At 39.4% G+C, this 27,086-nt stretch overlaps 1 protein-coding gene across 1 annotated transcript in view; it reads left to right on the forward strand.

The window, feature by feature from the left end:
* The first annotated feature begins 919 nt into the window (after positions 1 to 919).
* RILP (Rab interacting lysosomal protein) overlaps positions 920 to 27,086 on the forward strand; it is a 28,769-nt gene continuing 2,602 nt past the window's right edge. Inside the window, exons 1-5 of the mRNA XM_075196711.1 lie at positions 920 to 1,244; positions 17,198 to 17,321; positions 18,337 to 18,458; positions 21,573 to 21,767; positions 25,614 to 25,774. Coding sequence (XP_075052812.1) covers positions 966 to 1,244; positions 17,198 to 17,321; positions 18,337 to 18,458; positions 21,573 to 21,767; positions 25,614 to 25,774 — 881 coding nt within the window. The 5' untranslated portion in view covers positions 920 to 965. The remainder of the gene's footprint in view (positions 1,245 to 17,197; positions 17,322 to 18,336; positions 18,459 to 21,572; positions 21,768 to 25,613; positions 25,775 to 27,086) is intronic.

Genomic DNA, 27,086 nt, shown 5'->3' on the forward strand with positions numbered 1-27,086 from the left:
TAATCACTTCCTTTTACAATTGGTTTATAAAAAGAAAACCTGCACTGTCTAAAAATGACCACAATTCCCCCAAAATATACCTCAGGCTCATACTATTAAGCACAAAAACTGCTAGCACAAGGATTTAGTTCAAGAGCTGACACTCTTAGAAAGACTTCAGTTACTCCCTAACTCAATCACAACCTAATTTAATCAGTTACTGTAAACCACGACATTATCTGCATAGATGTAACTTTATATAAACCAGCCTAAATGACATGTGAATTATTTAAGATGACAAAGACAGAACATTATTACACGAGCTTTCATATTGAAAATAATAGGGATAACAAATTAACATACAGAAATATAAATGCAAAACATTCTCTTTAAAATATAACAGAAATAAAACACAGACGTGGAAGAACCACACCCATGTACTTGTTCATGTAATCTTAAGTCTGGGAAAGGCTAGAAGGTATGAACATTTCTATCAGTAGCAGAACGGAACCCAAGTTCTAAAATTATTTTACTACATTTAAACTTTCTTCCTTGCTTAGAATTAAAGAACAAAATAATTACACTCAGCTTATCCATGTACCTCTGTATATAAGACCCAAAAAAACAATTTCAAGATTAACAGGGAAATATACTGTACATAAAAGCCAACTTAAAAAACTACTTCTGAATACATACCATGCAAGACAGGTTGTAGCATGCATAAATAATATAAGGCAGCATTGTTTTACATAAGGCAGAGCAGTTTTATAAAGTGAATCACTCTTCATAGCTGAACCTCCAATGCTGCCTCTAGAGGCGCTATGTGAGCTGGAGCACAACAGCAGTGGGCGGTCCCAGCGTATGTGGGCGGGGCAATGTTTGGTCCAGGCAGGGGGCGTTCCTCAGTGACTGGGGGCGGTTCCGCTGACGGTCCCTGGCACCTCACATGACAGCGGGGACGGCTGTCATAATAAAGCAGTGACGGGATGGAGTCGCAGCAGGAGATGGTGTGGCTGCGGGCCCCGGCCGCCCTGTCCCCGGAGGATGTGTACAGCATGGCAAAGAGCTTGGGCTCCGAGTTGCAGAACCTGACTGAGCAGTACGGCCTGGAGTCGGTATCCGGGGTGGTCCCGCAAGTGGTGCGGATTCTGGAGCTGCTGGAGAGCTTTGCGGCGACCGAGAAGGAGCGGGGCTCCCAGGAGCAGGAGCTGCTGCTCAGGACCGTGCAGAGGATGCATATAGCCAGAGAGGAGCGAGCTACATCGGTCAGTCCCATAGCTTGGTAGCAGGCAGACGGTGACTCCGACTACTGTGTGTGGAACCACAAGTACCAGCATGCTGGAACTTGTAGTTTCACAACATCTGGTGAGCCACCCTTTTCTTAAACCAGATTTATATATACAGGGTTTCTGTTTAAAGGCTGTGCATAGTTGTATATAAATACACGTGCTGTATTACTTATCTACTACTTTACGTTGACAGGTTCATGAGCAAGTTACTTGCTCCCAGATTTCATGCATTTTCTCACCTTTTCCCTTGTTATCACGTTAATATTTGCTTGTTTAAAGTCGTGTAAACAGAAATCAGGGGATTGAGGGGCTGACTGGCAAGTTTTAGCCTGGGGGTGTGGGCAAGACTCGGCTCAGCAACCTATTAGGAACATTTTAAAAGGGGAAAAAATAGAGGTAGCCCAGTGACCAAGCAAAAGATAGCCTACTATGGGACCTGCCTAAGAAGCAGATGTCCCCCAGCCTAGCCAACTCCTGACTGAAATGGTAGTATAAAGAATACATATCAGGTGGGCTTATAAGACAGTTGTCCCAGGTTTTGATGCACAACAAAGTGTAGGCAATTATTATATGCTATATTTATTTATTAATGCAAAAACCTAAATAAGTGGTCTCTACCTTGTTGATAGATATAATAAGGATTACAAAACCATATGTGGATTTTATATGTACTCTACAGTAATACAAATGGTAAGCTGTAGTAAAAGGGGCAAAAATGTGTTACCTCTTCTGGTGGCAGAATGGTAGGTCGCAGGGCTGGCTACCATGTAAAAAAGAACACTTGTCTAGCTTAACATTGGTAAACTCAAATTGTAAATATAATTTGTAAGGATAGCTGTTTTATATATATTTACATTCAGATTCACATTTTAACAAATTATACATATTTGGTGATTCTTACAAATATGTGTTTAAACAATCTAATTAACATACAAAAGTTCTTTGTATTGCTCTCTATTATGCATGTAGTTGTTTCACTTGTACGTTTACTGTAACTTTCCACAACATTGGGGAGGTTATGGATAAAAATAGATTGTACATAACTGAAAGTAAGAGAGTTCTCCTTATGAACCCAGTCTTAAACCTGAAGTCTTTTTACCCCATACGCCTATTGCTAACATTGAAAACTTGATTTACGGCATGTTCATGAAACAGGTTAATGAGATATATTTTTTTTTAATCTCCTTCCATGTCAGTAACTGACCTATTAATAATTTATTGGATGAGACTTGTAATGCTGCCAAATCGTGGTATTAAAGGCCAGAGGCAACTGCTTTACGGGGCTTAGCACACAATAATGTACTGTACAGATGATCTGACATGCAGAGTATTCTGAATTACTAATGAGGAGCATGTGGGAGAAGAACGTCTATGATTTGGCTTCACTATTTGTCTATGGAAATCGCTTAATAAAGCAGTGTTTCTTTTCCCTGCCTTAGCGCATTTAGACAGTTTTTGAGTTCTACTGTTCATGGATCTTAAATTCAACATTAATTACCTGAAAAATACTTATGCTTGTTTGTTATGGTCACACAAACTTGCTCTTTCAATCTACAGTCTATCCTGAATTCTGTTGCTAGAATTGTCTTCCTCCTCCCAGAGCCCTTTGGTAAGAATGACAGGGGGATTTTTCATAGCTATTATTAAAATTTTGTACAATCTGTAAAAAAAACCTGTTACTTAATGCTGCTTTGTACTATCACATTCTTAAGTCTACAGGCAAAGATAACCTTCTAAGTTACCTTCAAGAATTCTTGAAATATGCCCAGATGCAGGGCCGGATTAAGGGAAGGGAGGCCCCCGGCTAAGGGTACTGTGAGGGCCCCCCTCATGAGCCCCCCTGTGAGTTTATCTCCTTCCGTTGTTCCACTCCCTGTATTGCTTCCGCGGCGCGCTGTAATCTCCTTACTGAGGAAATCTCGTGAGAGCGAGGCTATGACTTATAGTCTCGCTCTCACGAGATCTCCTCACTAAGGAGATTACTGTGCCACGCGTAAGCACTACAGTCCATTCTCCTGGAGCCGGGGACGCCCCCGATCCGATGAATGCCGACGGGCCCCCCAGCTGCCTAGGCAACTGGGCTGTAGCCCATTTAGCCCTATTGTTAATCTGGCTCTGCCCGGATGGCAGAGCATACCCAGTTCTTATGGATGACAAATGTAAACCCTACTATTGCTCTGAATGTTGGCCCATATTTCTGTCACTGAGTCTTTTCCATGTGTGCCCTGCTACCACTCATGTTTTACCATTAGTAAAGATACAAAACAATGTTGTCCCCTTTCCCTGGTGCTTTTTGCTTTATCCATCAAACCCTTACCCTTGCATAAGGTGAAATTAAAAAATCTCAGACATCAAGGTGGGCAATGGGAAATATAGGGTTGTCGTTTATGCAATTTTGAAGCTCTTAATATTGCTCTATCACCACATTCTGTCAGATTAATGCTTGGTTACTATATTCAGGGGCCCACCTTACCAATTACTATACTACAAATTACGAAGGTATCATTAGGAGTGGTTCAGGTCCCTGTAAGTACATGCAGAGCCTACAGAGACACATGCATCACTTATTTGGAAAGGTAAACACCAGAGTGTCAAGGGCAACATATCCTGGTGGGCTGGGGGTTCAGTTGCTACGGTATTAGTAAATGCAATGTGCTCCTGATTGTTACCTTTGGGTACCGATAGAAGATTTCAGGTTCCCTTCATTACATTCCCATCCTGAAATTAGATGCTAACTAGAAATTTGTCATGGGGTAGCTAATATTGGTTGCCATGCACACTTCCCTTCTCCTCTTAGCCTCTCGCACTAGTTGCTCTTCTTAAAATATTATCTATACTGGCTGAGATTTATTTTTTCATTTTAGAAAGACAAGTTAGTCCTTTTCTCAACTGGTCTTTGTCAATTTGGCTGCACAGATTGGATATTTAGTATGGAGGAGCTGGGTCCAATCTACCCTTTATACCATTACATTCTGCAGAGATGAGACCAGCCTTGAAGTCTTTATGAGCAAGGGCTTATTTCTCAAACCTTGATATATTTGGAATTGGAACTAGGTCTAACTTTAAAATGCAATAACTGGGAAAGAAAATTGGGTGAGTGTCCAAAGCAGTGACAGTCTTAGAGAATGGATACAAAATACTTTATATATGGTATTGGTACTATACTGTGTTCCTTCAAACCTCTGCGTAGTATTGGAGAAACAGTAGTAGTAGAGACACACAGCCCTGTAGTAATAATATTGAACAATAGTGATATGTCTTATCAGCAGATTACTGGCTAGAAATATACTGTTATCTCTGGACTAGTTTACTAGGACTTACTAACTTCACCCATAGGAACAAGTTAGCCAGGTATCTCCTTAATGCCGCTAGATACATTATTGCAGCAACAATGGAAAAGCACAACACTGATATCTCTAGGAAAGGAAAAGTTATGGAGGATGCCTGAGATAGATTGCATCACAAGCAGGTTTATTAACATTAGTTATAGAACTTATCAGGCTTTCATGGTGCTCCAGATTTGGTGATAGATGTCACACCTCTTCTATACCCCATTAAGAACTTCATATGCCATTCTAGATTTCTAGGCCTCTCCCTCCAGTGATTGACTTGCGTGTCCTCTGAGACAAGAGGGTTGTTTGATCACTTGATGAAGTTTATATTATTATTATTATTATTATTATTATTCATTTTGATTATAGCACTTTAATATTTGTATTATACTTCACATATCACTATTTTCATTATTTGTTAATATATAATCACATCCATTTATATAAGAAGATTGAATGCACTTTTATTTATTATTAAACTGCACAGTAAATCAACTCATTTAGAATAATGTGATAATATGTAATAATAAAGTATAACAAAGCATGTTATACCCTTACAATATTAGATCATAATATCACCATTTCACCTGTGTACTTGGTAATAAATTCAATAACCATAATGTATATTATATATATATGTATTCGTTACTAGATGCAGTTATAAGGCTGAATGTAGAGAGTGTTCAGGTACATATAAATCAAACTGTTAATTTTTTCTGAATTAAGTTAAAATTACTTTAGGAAGACCAGAAGAGACACAAGAAACACTACGAATGGAATAATAAACAAAGGATCCCATTGATCATAACATCTGTTAATGAAGAGTAAAATAGGTGGAACTAAACTGCAATAGGATGAATACAATTGCACAACTTGTATGCCTTTAGGGTTGGACAAGCAATATATCCATTAACGAATGTGCACTGTGATTGGGCTCTCATGTTAATGTGACCGATAATAATGAATGACTGGTTTGACTCCTTGAGAAAGCCTAATGTGTTCTCCAACAGATCAAATATATTGTCATGTTTATTGGGTTTAATTAATGAAATTAAATTTAGAAGGGAACTAAGAAATGCAGAATCGAAGCCTACACTTGCGCAGGAACAGCACTGATTAGACAGCACAGAATTCTGGTAGTGTGTGGTCTGCTAGGAATACAATACAAGTAGCTCTAATAAACTTGGCAATTAACATCAGCAGCGCTTGTACTATTAAGATCACAGTTCAGTGTGACCTAGTTTCACGACAAGGAGAAAAGGATTGTGATATTTTTCACTATTGGTGATCTCCATTTTCAGTATCACTGGTTCTATTCATGTATTAAAAATGACAAGTGTAACAAAATAAGAACAAGCCAATATAGATGAATAGGCAAAGTGATATCTGATACTAGTAGCAACTCTAATCTCAGTGCAGCCAAAGCTGCATACACAGTACAGAAAATGTGTCCCTTACCACGACAGAAAGTCCCGATCAGCATGACGACTCATGCGTTCACACTCTACACGATTTACCTTCAGATCTGTGCTCTTCGTCTCATAACCATCGGCTGAAATGATTGTGACTCTGTAAACTCTATGGAGATCTGCCTAGACTGCTGGTCGTGAGTGCATGTACACTGCAGAATTTGCCCGACTTCGTTTATAGAGATTTGTAGTCAGTTTATAAATTGAAACGATTTGATCTGCTTTGGTAGGATAAAATATGATTGTGGCAGTGTACACACTAATGTGATATTGTACCTAACAGTCGCTTATCGTGCATTTGGCACGATAATCAGGTGAAAAACCTGCAGTGTGTACCGAGCTTAAGTCCTTTTGTATTGTACGTACAATGATTGCAAGACTATTAGAACGTTGGGAGCACTTAGCAATAAACATAAATTGTACCTATATGAGTAAAGAGGCCCATATATAACAAGAGCAGTGACTACTAAAAAGTATATATGCTACATAGATGATTGATGCAAAGGGGCATGAGTAACCATTGGTTTGTATGTAACATCTAGAATTCTCAGAGCAAATGAGAAACATTTGACAAATGCATTGTCAAGGCTGAGGTGCTGAAAACCTGGCTTAATCACGTGAACATTTCTAATGGAAGATGCCATTAATCTAGTGTATTGACAACATTTTTAAATAGATTCATTGTTTATCATATGGAGTTTTATTTAAGAGAGGGAGGTTACTAATAGAACAAATCCATATACTCAATATTATTACTTCCCTATAGGCTATAAAATCCCAATAAGAAATATATTAGAGATGAGCGGGCTCGGATTCCGCTAATCCGAGCCCACCCGAACAGTGCGGATCCGAACGGGATCCGAGCACTGTTCGGATATTTCCGGCGGGCAAAAAATGAAAACGAGGCTCTGTCGTCCAAGTCTCGTGTCGAATCTCGCGAGGGGTGGGAGGGAGGGCCCAGAACAATTCCATCTTGTACCTCTTTTTTTGGCATTATGTGCTCAAGCTACCTCGGTGCAACCTTTTGGCCTAAAAACAATATTGTGAGGTGTTCAGAATAGACTGGAAATTATTGGAAATGATTGTTATTGAATGTTATTGAGGTTAATAATAGCGTAGGAGTGAAAAAAAACCCCCACAAAACTGGTTTTTAGCACTTTTTATGTTTTTTTTCAAAATAAATCCGAATCCAAAACCTTAAATCCAAACCAAAACCTTTCGTCAGGTGTTTTGCGAAACAAATCCGAACCCAAAACCTCAAGCAAATCCGAATCCAAAACATGAGACACCAAAAGTGGCCGGTGCACATCCCTAAAATATATTACACTTGAGGAACAAATACAGCCACAAGTGGCATGAATCTGACGATAGTCGATATGGAATCCTAACAAGAAACATGTCACGTTTAAGAAAAAATGATTACAACTGGTATAAATCTTGTCACTAGAGATAGTTTAGCTCTCATATATAAAGGGTATTTATTACTGGTGAAATATGTGAACAAAACAAACTACCATAAATGAATTTCTCTTTCAAAAAGTTAAATATCTTAATTACATGCACTAAGAATAATCACATTTATCATAATATAAACCCCATTCTGACCTCATTGAAGAGTTGAAATGAGGAACAACTAAGTGGTTGAGGTAGAATTCATACTGCAAACAACATCTTTGTAATAAACAAAACAACAATGACCTAACAGTGGGTCACTGGCCCCCGTGTTAAACTTATTTACAATGGTTTCTGATCTTTGATCACAATTTCATTTATTGTATTATATTTTGAGGAGAAGTGCTCAGTACCATATCATTGGACTAAAAGATATGATTGTATTCAAATGCAAATAACGTTTTTTGTTTTTATGATCTAATAATAGATTAAATACTTTGTCTCAGTACTGGGTAAAATGGATAGTGCCTCCAATATCAGAACTTTGTTTTTCTTTTCTTGTATAATATACTGTATATTGTTCTGGGAGAAAACCCCCATATTGATATTTGTGGGAGGAGAATACCAGTAGTAAGTAAAAAAAATGTCTTTGTTACTTATTACAATGTATGTTTGTTTATATTTGTTAAGTAAATATGTTGGTCTTGAGGATTCCTTGTTGTGTTTTGTTTTGTTTTGTTTTGTTTTTTGTTTGTTTACATATAGTTTTTATGAATGCCTCACTCCAAATTGTTTCCATCTCGCCCTCCATTCCTCTTCTTCTTTTTTTTTTTTTTTTTCTTCTTTTTTGCATCCCCCATTCTTATGGTATACGTGACAATAATCATTTATGTAACAATTCTTTGGTTAAAATAACTGCCTGCATAGACTTTGTCATAGGAAGCAGCAGTTGAAGATGGCTGCACTATAGGTCAGCTGTGTACCCTGGCTCCCACATCATAATCTTCCTACAAATATAAAACGGATAAACATTTGTGAAGGCATTGGGAAAGTATTGCAGTGGTGCCAGGGACTGTCCTTGCACCAAGGACCAAGTTATTTTGAAGATCTACTGGAATGCCTTCTCAGTTCAGATCCTGGACCCAGCGAGTTTAACTGTCAATGCTGTTGTCACCTCTGGTGATCTCTGCACCCTCCTTGGTGACAGCAGCTGCCATTAAACAAGGGGAACATCCGTCCTGGCTTTTCTTCCAGCAGCGAGCATGACTCTAAAGCTAAACACAGGGCTATGCACAGATGCTCCAAACTGACAGACAACCACTAGAGCGCCTGTGTAACATGAAGGCAAAAGTCTCCTCTACAACCAGCAGAGGAAGTTGTGATGAACTGTTAAGGTTGCCAGCAGCGTGCTGTTTTGGGATTTCTGCAGTGACTGGTTCATGTTTTGTGTCCTCTTGTTCCAACAGTGCTGCAAAGAAATGCCATTTGCCAATCGACTGCTAACAATAGCCACCAGCACTTTTCCCACCAGTTGTTACTTGGCTACTTTCTGTATCACGTGTTCCCCACACATCTTAGATTGTAAGCTCAATTGATAGCATAATATTACTGCAGTTATAGTCTCTTGCCATTAAATGGCGACAGACGCATGGAATTGGCTGCAAAATGTCTCCGGAACGTCCGTGAGACACTAAAGTGGAGATCTGAAAGAAATTTATGCTCCTTTTTCTGAGCGGAGATTTGTACGGTAACTGCCGACAATGTTCGCGGCACGATGTCTGCACGCCACTTCGTCTGCAATTGAATCTCCCCCTACAAGAGAGCATTGCAGTGGTGTTTTTAAATAATTCAATAATTATTTGTCTAGTCGACTATAGAAGACAAAACTTTGGTGTTTTTATTTTGTTCAAAACGTAAAGTGTCAGATGCCCGATGTCATTTATTCAGTTCAGTGTTTTAGGCGCAGCACTAACCATTGGCGCCCTAGCCAACTGCCAAGGGGGACAGTAAAGTGAACTGATTAAAAAAGATGACAAATAACTACACAGTGACAAATGTTTGAATCAGATAGTTGCTATGATATACAAGTTGTTTCTACTTTCGGTTACGATTACATATAAATAAGAAAGGACAGTGCCAAGTGGCACAAAGTTCTACAGCAATTATAATCCAGCAGTCTCCCTAAAATTATGTTTGGTTTATCTACAGACACAAATAAAATGCCCATTAGGTGGAATCTATGATGTCCCCTCTCAGTTGCTTTTACAGTGTATACACATTTTGTGTTCTCTGACCCTTGACTATTATGTCCTTCAGTTGCCTGTCAGCTTGCCATAGGCATCCCCTTACTGAACACATTTCTCAGAAAGCTAGGGATTAGTGCCAAAAGGTAGGAGCCAGCAATTGTATGAGGAAAAATCTGTGGTGAGCTGAGTGCACTGACCAGAGATAATGGATGCTGCCCAAACTGTATTATACCACCAAATCATCTGCCTAATATATCCAGCTATTTAAATAGTGTCCATCATTAGACCAGCGTGTGCCCCTACATTATATATCGGCATCAGTGTTCATTATATCGAGGTCCCCAGATACCAGTCTATGCCACCACAGTATTCCAAAACCAGAGCCCTACATACCTGCCATTGTCCTCTACAATCAAGTCACTAGTCGCAGGCCAATTGATCATGCTGTCCTTAGTGGCCAAGACGGTAAGGTATCCTTCTGCATACATTATAAGAGGGTCCCAGCAGCAGTAACTGGCAATTTCCTGTATAGGTTAATGAGAAACTACCCACGTATTATTGATCATTTGGACTAGCTTGGTATATCCAGCAGTGGCCAGTACACAAATGTGTATGACCCACACACATTATACGTATCAATGCCTAGATATTGTATACCAACCAATGCCTGCGTGTTAACGTGTTAGACACATGAAATACACAGGAATTATAAATCCGTGAACAAATACATCATATAGCTAGCAGTGAATCTGCACACATACCTTGCGTAACTCACATGTTCACACAGAGAGATCCCCCAGCACACTGCTATAGCCAGCAACAGATCTGTCATTTCTACTGTAGATAAAAATGCAAAAGTCTTAGTTGCACACATTTGCAAATGTATGTTAAAGCCACCCGCCACTCCACGGCGCTTTTGCTAATAGAGTGGTCCTAACTCTAAACAATGAGAGTCCCATATATTTGGGCCATACATATGTGTTTTTAAATTGAGAGCTAACTTGCCAAAGAAGTACCCCAAAAGCCTCCAAATAGCAATCCAATGTCGGCACTCCCCCTCAGCTACTGACACCAACATGCCTCTCAGACAAATAAAGAAGTGGAAGTTGCTCAATCAATTTATAGGCTATAGCAGGTGCTTGAAAGGGTGGGGTTATCCTAAAAGGAACAAACACACAGAAAGATCCCACAGCACACTGCTATAGCCAGCAACAGATCTGTTCCTTTCAAGCACCTGCTATAGCCTATAAATTGATTGAGCAACTTCCACTTCTTTATTTGTAACTCACATGTTTTAAGTTTATAAAAGCGGAGAAAGAATCCTCCAAGAATTGAGGCACTATAGGTAATGTATTAATATGAGAAGCAGGAGGATACAGGAAAGTTGTCGCTATAAGAGAGGACGGTGGAGCAATGTGTATTTAACATGACTTAATGTCTGCTAGCTTTATGTGCCAAAGATACCCTTTTGGGGGGTAAAGGTCTGTTCGCTGTAGTTTGGAATATTAGGCATTTTTATTCTTTTTTTGGCCCTTGTACATTGTGGTTAGTTCCAACACTGGCATCGCTATAAACGGGTGCTGGATACATTCGTGTGTCGGGGCACCTGCTTTGGTTGCTAGACTGCATTTTATAGTCTCCATGGGGACATTGCTACTGGTATTTGTCCAACCTTGTCATTAGTAATTAAGAAACTACACTACATGAATATTACATTCCTCTTTATGCCTTATTTAGGATTCCCATATGTGTTATTGTTTTCTTGCTCCAATATATATTTGTGTTGTGCTGACTGTACGGCACTGCAGAATCTGTTCATTTAGTGGATTGATTATTCCTGGGTGGATTACGTCTGTTCATTCTGCCGTGTGACGTAGTTGTGGTAGGACTGGGGACACTACAGGCCAAGTTCTGTGCAGCAGAATATGTACATCTTAGTCTTTTTGCTCTACAGTGAATGATAGAGAATTAGCCTGGCTAAGAGGTCCCACAATGTTCCTTGAAAGCTAAACGAGTTCATCTCAACAGTAAATTCATTTTTATCTCGTGCTCTACAGATGTTGCACAGATGATTTGTATACCAGCGTCATTAAGCACAATGGTTCTTAAAGAAGGATAGGCTGTTCTGGCTAAATTCTCTCCAACTATGCTCTAAATAAGTTACATTATTTTTCACCTGCTTGTGACTGTGAACCTCTCCCTCCCTCCCTCCTATCCTTTACTAATCTGGTTATGGGATTGTTTTTAATGGATGAATGGTTTACAAGTCGGGCATTATTTTTGTCCCTCCTTGACTCTGAGGATTAGCTGCAAGGTGCCGTATAGTATCACACATTGGGGGGTATTCAATTGTTGCTTTTAACGCGCTAAAACAAAAAAAAACGAGCGCTCTGAAAATATTAGCGTTCATATGGTAATTAATCGTTAAATTCCATCTCGCAGCTGAAATTCAGCGAGTAAACTACAGTTTACTCGCTGAATTTCAGCTGCGAGATGGAATTTAACGAGTAATTACCATATTAACGCTAATATTTTTAGAGCGCTCGTTTGAGAGCGTTAACGGCAACAATTGAATACCCCCCCATTATGTTTCCGTGTAATATGTATGTAATTATCTTTACTCATTTGTGCCCACACCTCTAGAGCAAATATTAGCTTATATTCATACATAGCATTTTTGGATGCTTACATTGTTGCAGACATATCTAACATGACTTAGAATATTAAACAAGTACAAATATGTTCTGTTTTCTATGTGTCCAGACCTTTCTAGAAGAGGGGAAAAGCAGAATAATGTATGTTGTTGGCTTTATGAAATCAGCCTGGAGGTCTGTGAACTGCTCACAGGAACTTTGTGGTCACAACAATTTTGAGGCCGCCCAGTTGGATTCTGTACAAATGACCTAGAGTAGGTCATGTAGTAGCAGAAGGGAGTAACTTGAAGCCTGACAGCAGTATGCTGTGTGTGAGGCAACAGGGTATGGAAAGATCTTACAGATGAATTTAGGTCAAATAAAGTATGTGCATATTGAAAATGAAATGTTGGAAGCACCTACCAGTACATTTTTAGAATAGATTTAGCAGCTATACTTGCCCATAAAAATCAATGTCTCTGGGATGGTAATGACGTGAGTAAATGTGGGTGTTTATGTAGCAGATTTACTGAGGTGCTAGCTGTTTGACTATATAAGCATTTTAACATGGTAAATTTTCCCCTGTGAGTGCAAATCACAGTTGTCGAGTCTAGTGTAATACTGACAAGGGAATTGTGAAAGCAAAGCAGTATCTAAAGTAAAAAAAAAAAAAATAACAATTATTATTATTAACAACATTAATAATATTACCAGTATCAGTCTTAAAAGCACATTATTCAGTTAATTATTGTTTTCTTATGAACAGCACGCAAAGCTAGTGTTTGGTCTCTGTCTCTCTCTCTCTCTGCCTGTCTTTCTTTCTTTGTGCATGCGTCCCTCCCTCTCCCTCTCATCTAGCGTTTGAAGTGTCTGTTTGCAAATATATTTTGCTGTATGTGGCACGTGGTAGGGCTTTTACTTGCATAGAAAATGGTTTATTTGTGTTTATTTTGGACATTGTAGTAAAAAGAAATGAGCTTTTTTTTCTTTTCTCCCACTTCAAGTTCTTACCAGAAAAAGGTACCCGTATAGTAACCTTAGTTTAGCCAAGCTGCACACTTCCCTACCCTACTTACAGGTGGTGGAGCAGATTTGCCCGCAGTGTCAGACTGGGGCATGAAGGGCCCACCGGGGGACTGCAATGCTGGGGGCCCACCAGAGGGGGTGTGGCCAGCCATCATAGAGGTGAGACCAGACACTAGAGGGGGAGTGGTCAGCCCACGAAGGACAGCTAGCACCATAGTGTAGTATATAAAGAATGCAATGTGTATATAAATAGTACACAGTCCCCCCTTAGATTGGGCAGAACAGTCACCAAAAATCAGGATTGTCCCACTAGAATCAGAGCATTTGACAGACTGTCCTGCTCTCTCCTACCTGTTCTTGTCATTTTCACCACCTGTGGCTGCTGGTTTCTTTAGTTGCAGCTTGTCTGTATCCTGGAATGTTGGGGGCCCTATTTGCAAAAAAAATGGGTACATTTAGAAAATTTCAACCAGCCCCGGCATTAAATCAATAGGACCCACGATTAATACTTAGGCCTTCCTCCAGCCCCAACATTAAAGTAATAGGTTTATTTATTAAATGGGAATACTATTTCCCTCCCTCAAAAAGGCCCCAGCAATAGATTGATAGCATTTACAGCACGTTGACTTAGTGGTTAGCACTTCTGCCTTACAGCACTGGGGTCATGAGTGCAATTCCCCAACATGGCCTTATCTGTGAGGAGTTTGTATGTTCTCCCTGTGTTTGCGTGTGTTTCCCCCAGGTGCTCTGGTTTCCTCCCACACTCCAAAAATATACTGGTAGGTTAATTGGCTGCTAACAAATTGACCTGTGTGTGTGTGTGTGTGTTAGGGAACTTAGACTTTAAGCCCCAATGGGGCAGGGACTGATGTGAGTGAGCTCTCTGTACAGCGCTGAGGAAGTAGTGGCGCTATATAAATAAATGGTGGTGATGATGATTTACGTATAATAAATATACCTATTTTCCGCAACCATCACTGCCATTAAATATTTCATGTTCACATTTAATAAATAGACCTCATCCTCCTCAAACTCGGACCCACATTCAATTAATAGCCCCAAAACCACCCCATCTTAAATGAATAGTCCCCACTATAAAATTAAATTTCCCCACCATCACCCCACAACGAAATAGCACCCATTAGTTAGCCACCACCTACCACACACACACACACATTACATTGCCACAAGCCCACTGTGCCATCACATCACCATACTGTGCCTCCTTATGATCACACTCGCCCTCCATGTTGCTTTTGCCCCCCCCTTCTCCTGACCCCCCCTTCACACTCTGTCATGCTGCCTTTGGGGGCCCTTTTCTTCAAATGCTGCCTTTAGGGGGGGGCCCCCTTCATCACACGCTGCCCCTTTTGGGGGGGGGCCTTCATCACACTGTCTTCTCATTCTTCTCTTCTTGCGACTCCTTTCTGCGCCGCTCTTCACTGAACGTCTGGCGTGATGACATCACACCCGACATTCAGTGTGGACAGAGGAGGGGCGCCGGCGCCGCGATCATGTGAGTATGGTGTGTCTTTTTTTTTTTTTTTTTTTTTTTCAGTCCGACCCTGTTTGCCCGTTTTAGTCTTAAACATAGTTTTCATGCATTTCTTGCAAGACTTGGAAATGGCATTTAGTCTAAGCAATGTGTGCTTGATGTTTTGCAACAGTTTTATTTATTATTATTATTAATTTTTTTGCACCTTTTAGCCTAAAAATATATATATATATATAATTTTTTTTATTTTAATCTCCCTGCTCCATGTATTGCGAGACATGCATAAAAGCAGCAGTTTTCTGTGTTATCGTGTCATGTCTCAATGTGTGTACTGACTCTGAATCAGAAGCTATAAAACAAAGGTCTTTGCCAAATGAAGACTCGACTTAAAACCTTGTTTCAAATGAGTACATCACCAGTATCAATTGCAATCCTGCTTTCGCAGGAGAAGCTGTGTAAACAGCACTGAATATAAAAACCAAATAAACTTGCACAATTTAATTGCCATGACTGATGAATGACTGACTTTATGGTGATCCACAGGAGTTACTGTATTAGTAGGAAGTTTTCTCAAAATTAAAAAGCAAAATACAGTGACATTTAAATATGGTGGAAACGGCTATAAGAGGGAGTTCTACATACTATAGTGACCAATAACTAAAATATAGAAAATAGAAAAATGTTATCAAAAATGTTATATGTAAAAAATTTTATTTTTTATTTGGTTCACAATTGGTGAAAATGTAACATTTACTAAATACTTCAGATTAAAACTTTATGCTGTTTAAAAAATAATAATTGTATGTGTTTATATAATATCACTATTACCCCTGTCACTGTGTGTGGTGTTTTTTATCTTTAGATAGAAAATTATGACCTTGAAAGTGACAAAGCTAAACCATAACAGAAAGTTGCAATGCATTGACCAGTCGGTCAATGATTTAAAGGTGAATTGATAGGCAAATTTATGGCAGTAACCCGGGAAAGGGGGGGGGGTAGGAGAGATCAAGGGATATTTGGGGAGTGGTAATTTATTCCGATTAAACCTTTTAAAACATTTACTAGAAGAGCAATGGACCTTGGCTGATTTAGCTAGTGAGTACCCCTCCACCTATCCCACCTACACAACGGATGAGAGAGATGGATTTTTTTCCTTAATTTAAAACACACTATTTGTGTGCAAGGGCAGAAAAAAAAGTAATATTCTGCATGCCATTTGAGCTAATCAATCAACTTGGCACAATAACTGCACTTCTGAATGGAGTGGATACTCTATTGAAAGTTTCTTTGAAAGTTTGCTGCTTCTTTAAATCGCCAAACTAGAATTTAGGCAAAAGATTTACATTATCGTGAAGGTGGTATTGTAATGGAATATATACATTTGAGTGTACTTTTGTTAATGGTAGGTCATTATGGTTTGTAAACAAAGTAATGGTTAAATGTTTCAATGTTTGTCCAACAATGCAATGGAAAGCAGCTGCTTAGATGACAAACTGCATCATAACCAAGTTGAATATATGATTTTTGTTTCATATATAGATCTTCATTTTGGCAGGAACCTCACATCCCTGCACTGTTCTGATAGGGGAGCCTGAATATCACCATTACTACTGAGCCACACCTATCTTTGCTATCTGTGTGTACAGCCTAGCACTGCATAGAAATCAATGAACCTCTATACTGCACTATTCCCTAGCATTTTTCGTCACGTTGCATTCCATTTGTAAGATTTGCCCACTCAGTCTGTGGCTTCATGCTTACATCCATTCCCTACACACATTATGACAATGCACCTGTTACCTGCAGCCCTGTCCAACATAATCTCTGAGGTGGACAAATCACCACAATCTTCTCCTGCTGCGCTGAACACTGCGATGATCTAATTGGTTCCAGGCTGTCATGTAACCGTCCACCTCAAAACTGAGGACGTCCAATACGGGCAGGAGATAAGGATTGAATACAATGAGGTTATCAGACCATAGTGAGATGTCCTCTCTCTCTCTGAAGCAGTGACTGCAAAATTTAAATATCCCAGAAGTATGGAACATTTTTCACTTCAGTAATTTTTTTTATTGATTTTTCTAAAGGTTAAGGGGTACAGAAAGCCAAAAAATGGAGGGAGAAGGGGGTGCATAGTGGGAAAAGAACACACCAGTTTAACTATATATATATATATATATATATATATATATATATATATATAAAATGCCAATTATACCACTTCATAAACGGGGACGATGCTTCCATATAAAGGTTCATAGACTTCAGTTTGTTATAGATATATGCGTTGTATAACCATGTATACAGTTTCCCTGTCTTCTGTAATTTTTCTGTAGGATCTAGAGCAGAGACTCCATGAAGCTCAGAGAAAGGAGCATGGTCTTCAGAACCAAGTGTCCCAACTCACTGAGGAGAACCAGAAGCTCTTGGTACGTTTGGCTGAGACGAAGTCCCAGGGAGGTAGGAGCATTCCGTAGTAATTTAATATTCTATTTATATTGGGAAATTTAAAGATTACATGTGGATTTTAGTAGATGTATTAGTTTCCCTTTCATGAAAGGAGAGATTTTATTTATTTGAAATGTAATGTTAAAAGCTGACCTAATATCTGTTGTCCCTCTTCTTAAATTGTGCATATATGTGTTGGCACGGTTGGACAGTTTGGTCATTTTTCTTTTATTGTGACTTGTCTTGATTGGTCATGTCTAAAAATCTGGGTAGTGGATGTCTCATTTCAATAGGATGGATGGCATATATTACATCAGAAAAATCTATTGATTCATTATAATCTAGTTGGTAGAGTATCCTATTAATCTGTCTTTGCACACCTATGGGTAAATGTATCAAGCTGAGAGTTTTGATTGGTTGCTATAGACAACATCTCCACTTTTCAAACCCGCCGGAAAACTCTCAGCTTGATACATTTACCCCCTGGATTTTGTTAGAAGGGCCTTAAAGTCATGTTCTTACAAAGTTGGCTCTCAGTGCTTTCCACCATCGTGCTGGTCTCTTCTAACTACTCACATAAAATATTAGAATACTTATCAAACTCTTCTTCTGAAGACTAAGGGCAGATTTACTAAGCTGCGGATTTGAAAAAGTGTGGATGTTGTCTATGGCAACCAATCAGATCCTAGCTGGCATTTTGAAGAAAGTACTAAATAAATGAAAGCTAGAATCTGATTGGTTGCTATAGGCAACATCCCCACTTTTTCAAACACGCATCTTAGTAAATCTAGCCCAAAGTATCTATATTTAGAATGTAAACACAGTGTTGAAATAATTGTGTGCTGTGGGTTATAGCACCTGTTTAGAGATTTCATAAGTGTCTCCAAATATTTTATATTTGTTTTTTAGATTTTCTCCCGGAGAGATTAGTTGGTGTCTAGTAGCAGATATCTATTTATCACACAATGATCTTGTTGAAGTTGTTAGAAATGTGGGTGAGGAATAGTAATGCTTTGTATTGTTAAAGAATGCGCAGCACGAGAAGAGCGGGATCTAATGTTGAAGCTGAAGGTGGTAGTGGACAGACAGAGGGACGAAATCAGATCATTGACACATGAGATCCAGCAGAAAAACAGGGATACCGAAGCGGTAAGACAGACGGAGAGCTCTTTACTCTACCTATTCGTTTTGTGTCTTCTCACTTATTGGAGAGCCAGCCCAATGATATTAAAGCTGCATACTGGCTTTGTAGTGACAAATCCACACAGTGAATCTGTACAGTAAAAGGTATTGTGTTAGTGTGTCCGTAAACTGCTATTACACAACAATTAGATGACAATTTCCAGTCCTGTAACCACACAATACACAGTGTTTCTCATAGGATGCACCTCTTTATAGTGCTCATACTTCAGTTAATGCTTAATTCGATGAAGTTTAGGGGCAAGTTGATCTAACAAAGCAGCAATTTGCAAAGATGGAACAGCAGAAAAGTGGAAGATGATTAGTTCTCATAGTATTTTGAAGCTATTACCACCTAGGTGGCAAAACATTTAAATTTGCGGCTTTAAAATAGCTGTGGAGGGGAAGAGATGTGAGTGGGAGCACCAGTCTGAAGTCAGTCTCTGAATGCAGCTTCTGATTGGTCCTCCCACTCACACGCCCCCTAGCCGTGTCACAAAGCCCTGGATTTAGGCAAGGTGGTGTAAAGAACCATGGAGAAAATGGCTACACGAGGGATGGGAAGTAGTACAGAGATGTTATGTGCATGAATAAGCAGCTTATAGACGGAGTGAGTTTGTATGAAACAAGTGGCGCAGTGAGTACAGTTAGACATGCTGTACTCTCATACCGTCTTACCAATGTCTTTATGATATCACGTGCTGCCTATTTTATCCCAGAGGACTCTGTGGGCAAATGCAGCTTAGAAACGCAGTCTTCAGATTATCAGTGATTGTGTGATAGCAACTTACTGCCTGCTGTGTACAAGAGAACACAATATGGTCATGTGTCATTAGCCTTACATAGGTGCAGTTCTTCATGGTAAGAATTCATATACAGGGATATTCAGGAATTAGGGAAAGGTTGACCATTGTATTTGATGTGATCAACTAAATAAGGAAAAGCAAGCCTGTTACATGGCCCAACTCAATAGAGCTGGAGCCGCCCATGATACTAGATAGGCACAACTCTGATATCATGGCTATAAGGAGCCACTGGTATGGACAAGATATTTTCTTGTTCATGTTGTGTAAGGAGGGGGTGACTAATGCATGGTGACAGAGGAGGGAACTGGAGAAAGTTATCACCTGTGGAGATGCCAGTATCATGTAATGTCACATGATACTAACTATCTGTAATGTCACTAACTGCTGACATGTCTCAAAATTCCCCTTCACTTTCCACAACACCACAAATAGTCTCATAATCGCCAACTTCCTTTCTCATGGTCTCTTGAGGATACAAAGTCATTGTTATCACTCCTATCTTCTATGTTCTGTCCCCTTGTTTCATGATTGGGGAGCATTTTCTTAAAATAAGACATATACACTGTTTTATGTAAGAGTGCTGAGCTGTAAATGCCATAACTTTTATATCTAAATACCTGAAAACTAGTACAACTAGTTCTGTTTTCAGAAACGTCAACACTAAAAGGCATTTCCTCCATACTGCAGTCATACCAAGCTTGTTAAAACAGAAACAAACCTCACTGTGTATGAATAGGAAATAACTGTGTGATGTACAGTACAGGGAAATGGTTAAATGTTCTAATTGTTTGGAAATGTGACTCTTATTTATGTCTATAGAGGTCATGGGAGTTACTGCAATACTGTGTACTGTTACTTATAATGTAAAAATTGTCATACTTCATTTTGATGAAGTAACCTGATATGGCTGCTATGTGCAATTATCAATTGCACTTATCAACAATGGCAACGAACACCATGGTTTCTCCTCTGTGTAATCATCATCACCATTTATTTATATAGCGCCACTGATTCCACAGCGTTGTACAGAGAACTCATTCACATCAGTCCCTGCCCCATTGGAGCTTACAGTCTATATTCCCTAACATATACACACACAGACAGACACACACACTAGGGTCAATTTTGATAGCAGCCAATTAACCTACTAGTATGTTTTTGGAGTGTGGGAGGAAACCGGAGCACCTGGAGGAAACCCACGCAAACATGGGGAGAACATACAAGCTCCACACAGATAAGGCCATGCTTGGGAATTTTGTTATGGCATGTTCTAACCCATTAGCCAGCAATATACCGCAGTGTGAGAGGCATGGCCATGAAGCAGTAGTAAGTCCTGTCTATAGCTGCCATGGCTGGGCTATTTCTTACCCTGAGTGCTTTCTGCTGGGATCGTGTTTCTGTCTGTATCTGCTCTAGGGACAGGACACACGTCTACACTAATTCCAGGCAGGACTGAATAACCTTCTTGTCTGTAAGCTGTAATAGATGATACATAAGTCAGCTGGTGGAAGGGACTGAGACCTGGAATCACCATGTATGTAAACTGCAGATCTGTACTCTAAAAGGGGCAGGGGTGACATACTTCATCTATAAATATCATGTTGTTGCCATATTAGCTGGGAACATACAGTAGTTTAAATATTACATTGTTTTAGTCCAATCCATAAACCATGAAAGTATTTTAGCTTGATTCAAATCATGTAATATAACTGAAGACACTTTACATGCAGGCAGACACGTGCTTTATGTTCATTCAGTGAAACGTTTTACTATGTTTACATATGACATGAAGGATTAAGTTCAAAGAATTGTTGTCAACAACATAATTCTGTGACTGGTAAGTTGGAGACATGTTTTACAATATGGGAAAGTACCTGGTCAAAATTGTTTTCCCCATAGTTATTTCCAGTTAGTTTTACAGCATGAATTGTTTTTTTACCTTTGTATGATATGTATATTAAACATTTCCTTACTGAGGAAGATTTAATATAATTAGTACAGTCGGTGCAGTACCCTGCTGTTATCTTACTATTTATTGCAATGTTTTTGAAATGTTTATAATTTGTGTCAACAATCTTGAGTTTTAGATTTGGACGTGTGTGTGTGGCCTATTTGATAGAGCTGAATAGAAACACTTCTCCTATTTATTGAATGGAATGAGTTCCCTACACGAACACCTTTTTGTATTCTGTTGGGACTACAAATATCTTGGTCTAGTACAGTTACTGCACAGTTACTCATTCCTGTGTATGTCTCAGCCTTTGTGTGGTTGTTACAGTTGCAGGAGCAGCTCAGCCGTTTTATGAACATGAATGAAGACCTACGACGTAAAGTGTCTGTTGTCAATGCCCAGCTGAAGAGCTCTCTGCAGAGGAAAACTGACCTGGAGAACCAGCTTGTGGAAAAGCAGAAAGAAATAGACTCCCTGACTCTGGGATTTCCCACATCCCAGGCAATCCCTGATAAGAATATGGTATGTGCAGGTACTAAACGGAAACACAGGATGTATTTGTTATAGCCAATGTAGTTACATGTTCTCTCACTTGGATTACTTTATACTGGATTTCTTTGTATGCTATACTACAGAATTACATGGGGCAACAGTTTTATTTACATTTTACATATCGGCATTTTAATTTGGATTATTTGATGCACGTGACACCCACCCCCCTGACTATTTCATTGAGTCAATTCTCAGAATGAATATGCCTTATCTACAGGAGCTATGTCCATTCTTGGTCTAGAGCAGTGGATCCCAAACTTCTTCAGTTCAAGGCACCCTTAGGGTTTCCATAATTTTTTCAAGGCACCCCTAAGCCAAAATAATTACCAAGTAGTCCCCCGCCTTGCTTACCACTGGCCCTGGCCGAGGCACCACAGGGAGCCTAGACGCACAGTTTGGGAACCACTGGTCTAGAGGATTGACATTTTCTGGGAAGGAGAATATCTGTGACCCAGATAAGAGGTATATGTAACGGCAGGTTGGGGAGATATTGTCTCTGCGGATGTCCATTCTAGAGCAAGAGCAGTTTTTGTAATCTGTATCAGTAAGGCTGGGTACACACTACAGGTTTTTCACCCGATTATTGTGCCAATCTCACAATAAATGACCATTATGTCCAATATCCCATTAGTGTGTACACGCCAACAATCAACAATTATCGTTCCAAAGCACATTGTGTTTAATTTTATAAACGGACTAAAAATCTCTAAACGATGGAACAATCTCAGGCAAATTCTGCAGTGTGTATGCACTCACCACCAGCCGTGTAGGCAGATCACCATAGAGTGTACAGAGTCGCAATCCTTTCAGCAGAGAGTTATGACAAATGAAGAGCACAGATCTTAAGCTAAATCATGTATAACGTGTATAGCGTGTACACATGAATCAGCATGCTGATCAGGACTTTCGGTCATTGGTAAATTCATTAACTATATCGCATCAAAATACATTTTCTGTAGTCTGTACCCAGCCTAAGTCTAGCAGCATGTGACTTACTGTGTTCCTCTGTCAACAGATCAGTGAGGAGATATTGGATATTTATTAATTTTTAGCTATTTGATAACTTTACAAACTTCCTCTTAGTAGATGATAGTTTGAAGATAGTCCTGTTGGGAAATACAGTTGTGAAGGGGTAACATTAGGTGAGAAACAAGTGGATAAGTATTCTAGTGTGTCATTGTAAGTTGATTGGGCATTGGAGTGTTGTAAATTATCCAAGGTATTATAATTTCTGAGAAATTTCAATCTATCTAGTTTTTATGGAGGATTAGTGAGTCCCCTTAATTTGGAAGCTGAGTCTGTATGCTTTATTTCTTTTCTCATCATTTTGTTTTGTCCATTTTAATGATTTTACAGTCTGTCTGGTTTGGACCAGGCAGAGTTCATTGTGCAGTTTTTAGAAGTTCAGAGGCTCTGGTATGTGAGTTCCAGACTTTTGTAACAACTCTAATAATTTTATGTCCTTAGTCTGTCATTTAGTCCCTATATATTTAAATATTTTTCTTCTTCTGTCTAAATTACACTATATAGCTATAAGCTCACAGGATAGAGGAATCGGGGAGAGCACACTGCAGTGACTTCCCTGTACTGTGCAGAGCCTGGGGGGGGGGGGCGCAGGCGAAGCCAAATAAAACCTTCTGAAAAGAAAGTGGAAGTGTTAACCAAAGTAACCTGAATAAAATTCTAGCGTCTAGCATTTACCGAATACATTATAGAAAATAATAGCTAGAATCTGATTGGTTGCTATGGGCAACAACTCCACTTTTTCCTTTTTAGAACATGATACATCTAACCCTAAGAGGGAGACTTACTAAAGTGCATTTTTTTGGCGGTTTTATGTGTAGTTTATATACCATGAGATCTGCTAAATGCTTGGACCTGGTTCGGGAGAGATTGCTCAGATAACATGCTGTTTTAGCTGTCTGGCGTTTTAGAACAAAAGGAAGACCACATTAACTTAACAAATAATGATTGCCCCCACAATTAATGAGGCAAAATAATTCAGTTTTATGAAGGGGACAATATTAATATATCATTTTCAGCAAAATGCAGCAATCAGACGGACTAACCAGCCTCATTCCTGTTCTTCATTTCCTTCACTGGCAGTCTGTAAGACGGCAAATCTGTTTTAAGGTTTGGCTTATTGAGCCCTACATTAACAGGGTCCTAGTTATTTGTAGCATCTTCTGATACCTATACTCTCACTCCCTCACTTAGATCCGCAGATGATGCACTAATAGCAGTACCTAGCATCTCTCATACCTCTTATGGGACCCAGGCTTTTAGCTTTGTATCTTCTACTCCAATGGATCACAAACTTTCTCAATTTGAGGCACACTTAGGATTTCTAGACATTTTTCAAGGCGACCCTAAACCTTGCTTACCACTGACCCTGGCCGCGACACCCCAGGGAGCCGCAGCGCACAGCTTGGGGACCACTGCCCTAATCTTGGAAACTCGCGCCTCACACAGTCAGAGGTTTCCTCTCTAGAAATCTTCAAAAACAGACTCAAGACTTAACTGTTTAATCACTAATGTACCTCTACTTTCATAGTGCCCAATACTTACATCTCTTTTCTGTGTTCTCTTAATATTTTTATGTTTAGTTTGTATCCTCTGTTTTTCTTCTACAATTGTAAAGTGCCATTACAAATAGTAAATTAATTTAAAATGTATTAAATATTGCATAAACTAATTGAACCTAAAGTGCTCCGTATTGACACTTGGCATCTACTTCAGCTCAATTATTCTGAATGTTGTGAAACACATTATGCAGTTACAATGATAATCGTTGATTTAACCACACTGATGCCAAAAAATGCCTCCTCGCTCTTTTTATAGTTCTGTTTACCCTTGTGTAATTACAGAGGTGGAATTTCATGGTCAGAGTCCGGGGTGTGTTTTTTTTTTTTTTACATTTGGGTGTTGGGACCCTGCCATACATCATTACTTTTAATTGCTCCCAACAGTGAACTGGTTCAGAGGTAAAATAAAGTATGAGTAACTGTGAATTACTCTTCAGCGCCATCTTCTGGCAGGTAAAGAGTAACCAGTATACTCTGAGCTGCTGTCTAGTTTCAGCCCAGGTTATTTAGAGCAGAAACGGCTGTCTTGAAGCATGTACAATACAGGATTTGTTGTACAGATTTAACCTAATCCCTACTGCTAAGAGAGTACCCATTGACAGATTATCGGTATTTAAAATTGTATTTCAAACACCTCTTCTGCTTCATTATGTAGCAAAATATTGGTTTCTGCACATACTTCACCAGTGATGGTCAGCGTGCAGGAGTGATGGACATGTGTGGCCCTCCAGCCCAGGGGACGTACAGAGGATGATGGGAGAGCACCGTGGGCTCCCCCGCTCCGTGTCCACCACGTGACCTGCCTGCGCTGTCCCATGGAGGTTATGTGACACAGACGTCTGCTGTACCCCTCTGAAGGGAGGGGGGGTGCACGCAGGTGTAGGCTTGGTGGAGTGCTGGCGGCCCATAAGCCCTCTGTTGCCCACTTCGGCAACATTATTTTGTTGCATGGCTTGTTGCTATTCTACAACCTGTCGACTGACCCAGACCTGTTAAGTTAATGGAGCAAGAACAATCATCCGATCACACTTTTTTTTTTTTTTTTTTTTCTTTCTTCCTTTTTAATATTTTAAGAAAAAAACTTGTAGCGTTGTTTAGAACCAGATAGTGCTCTTCTTTCCATTGAAAGGTACTTTGCATTTGTCTATTTGCTCTCTACCCTCTTCCCATGCCCCTGACCCTTCTAGACCATGCACTTTCAGGATGTGGCTCTTGTTTATAACTCTTTCAGAATACGACTGAATGTAGGCCGCAGGAACATGGGGAAAATGACAAAGTCCCATCTAGCAAGCTGTGTTTCACCTCAGAAGACGTGAAGCAGATTGTACAGGAGCGAAATGAGCTGAAGACTAACCTGTTTCTGGTGAATGAGGAATTACAGTATTATCACAGGTAACATCTTACAGTCCATTCTGTCATTCTCTATTTAGTGTTTATTGAATAACATTTATCCTATAACCCATAATAGCCAAAAAGTGATTTCCTTTCATGTGGGCTCTCTCCTCTTACAAATTGAGCACCAATACAGGAAAATATAGCACTTGGGTGATTGTTTGGGGTGAAAACTATTAAAGTATAATTTATTACTCCATTCTTATCCCATGTGCTGATCAATAAGTACAATAAATCATCCCAATGTATGAGATACAGTTCACATGTAAGTGTTCATCCAGATACGTCTGAGTGCAGCGGTTCCTGGAACATGTTTGTTGGTAGCAGGTGAGATGACCTTTTCTAGTTTGCATTATATGAAATGTGCTATTATATACGTATATTTTACAGCTGAATCTGGGCTTTATAAACTGTTGATAGATCACATGTACAAAATGTATTTTACATATATTGTTATATTTAGTTTAATAATATAATAGTAGTAAAGTTACATATAATTTGCCTGCAGCATTGACAGCTTTTAGGTTAGAGGTTAACTGATAACTTGCCCTGGGATACGACTGGAAGCGGCTCTCTGGAGTGGATGCTGAAGCCATAGTGCGGCTGTCATACCCTGGGGGGCGTTATAAATAAACCATTCTGCCTGATGATATAAATACATAACTGAAAAACCACAGAAGGAGGACAGAAAGGTGACTCGATGAATGTAGTAAAAGCTGTGGAATTACATGTAGAAGCCAATGAGTGGGTCTTTTGAAGGTGGACAGTATTTGTAAAATTGTGCTAAATATTCTAAATTTAAAAAAATTAACTTGGTCTAAAACGTGAAATTGGTACTAACTTGTGTTCTTATCTTCCACCATTGTGTAAGCTGTCGTCCTTATAATTTATAGGGCCTTCGCTGAGCTCTTTCCAGCCATTTTTCTGGCTCTCCACTCTCCGGTCATTTCCGTTTTGACATAAGCACACATCCACCCCACACTCACTGCAGGTGGTTCTAAATTGGGGTTGCTTTTAGTTTCTACGTAAAGGAAGAAAATCCTCATTTGTACAAATTTCTTTTTTTGTTTAAAAAGCTACATGGCGAAGCTCACAAAAATAGTATTATATTAGTCTTCAGTGTCATCTTTAAAAATAGCTAATTTTTGACATTTCCAAAATCCCAAGCGCTTCAAACAACTTTAGTGAATGAGGTTGTAGTAACCCTGAATTTAACATGTGATGTTAACATTCTACAGACATCGACTATCGTGTTTGCTAATGTTGGTGTTAACCTGAACATTAGCCATTCCCAGCTAAGATAACTTGTTGT

The sequence above is a fragment of the Mixophyes fleayi genome, chromosome 2, assembly GCF_038048845.1.
Source record: "Mixophyes fleayi isolate aMixFle1 chromosome 2, aMixFle1.hap1, whole genome shotgun sequence".
Classification (NCBI taxonomy): domain Eukaryota; kingdom Metazoa; phylum Chordata; class Amphibia; order Anura; family Limnodynastidae; genus Mixophyes; species Mixophyes fleayi.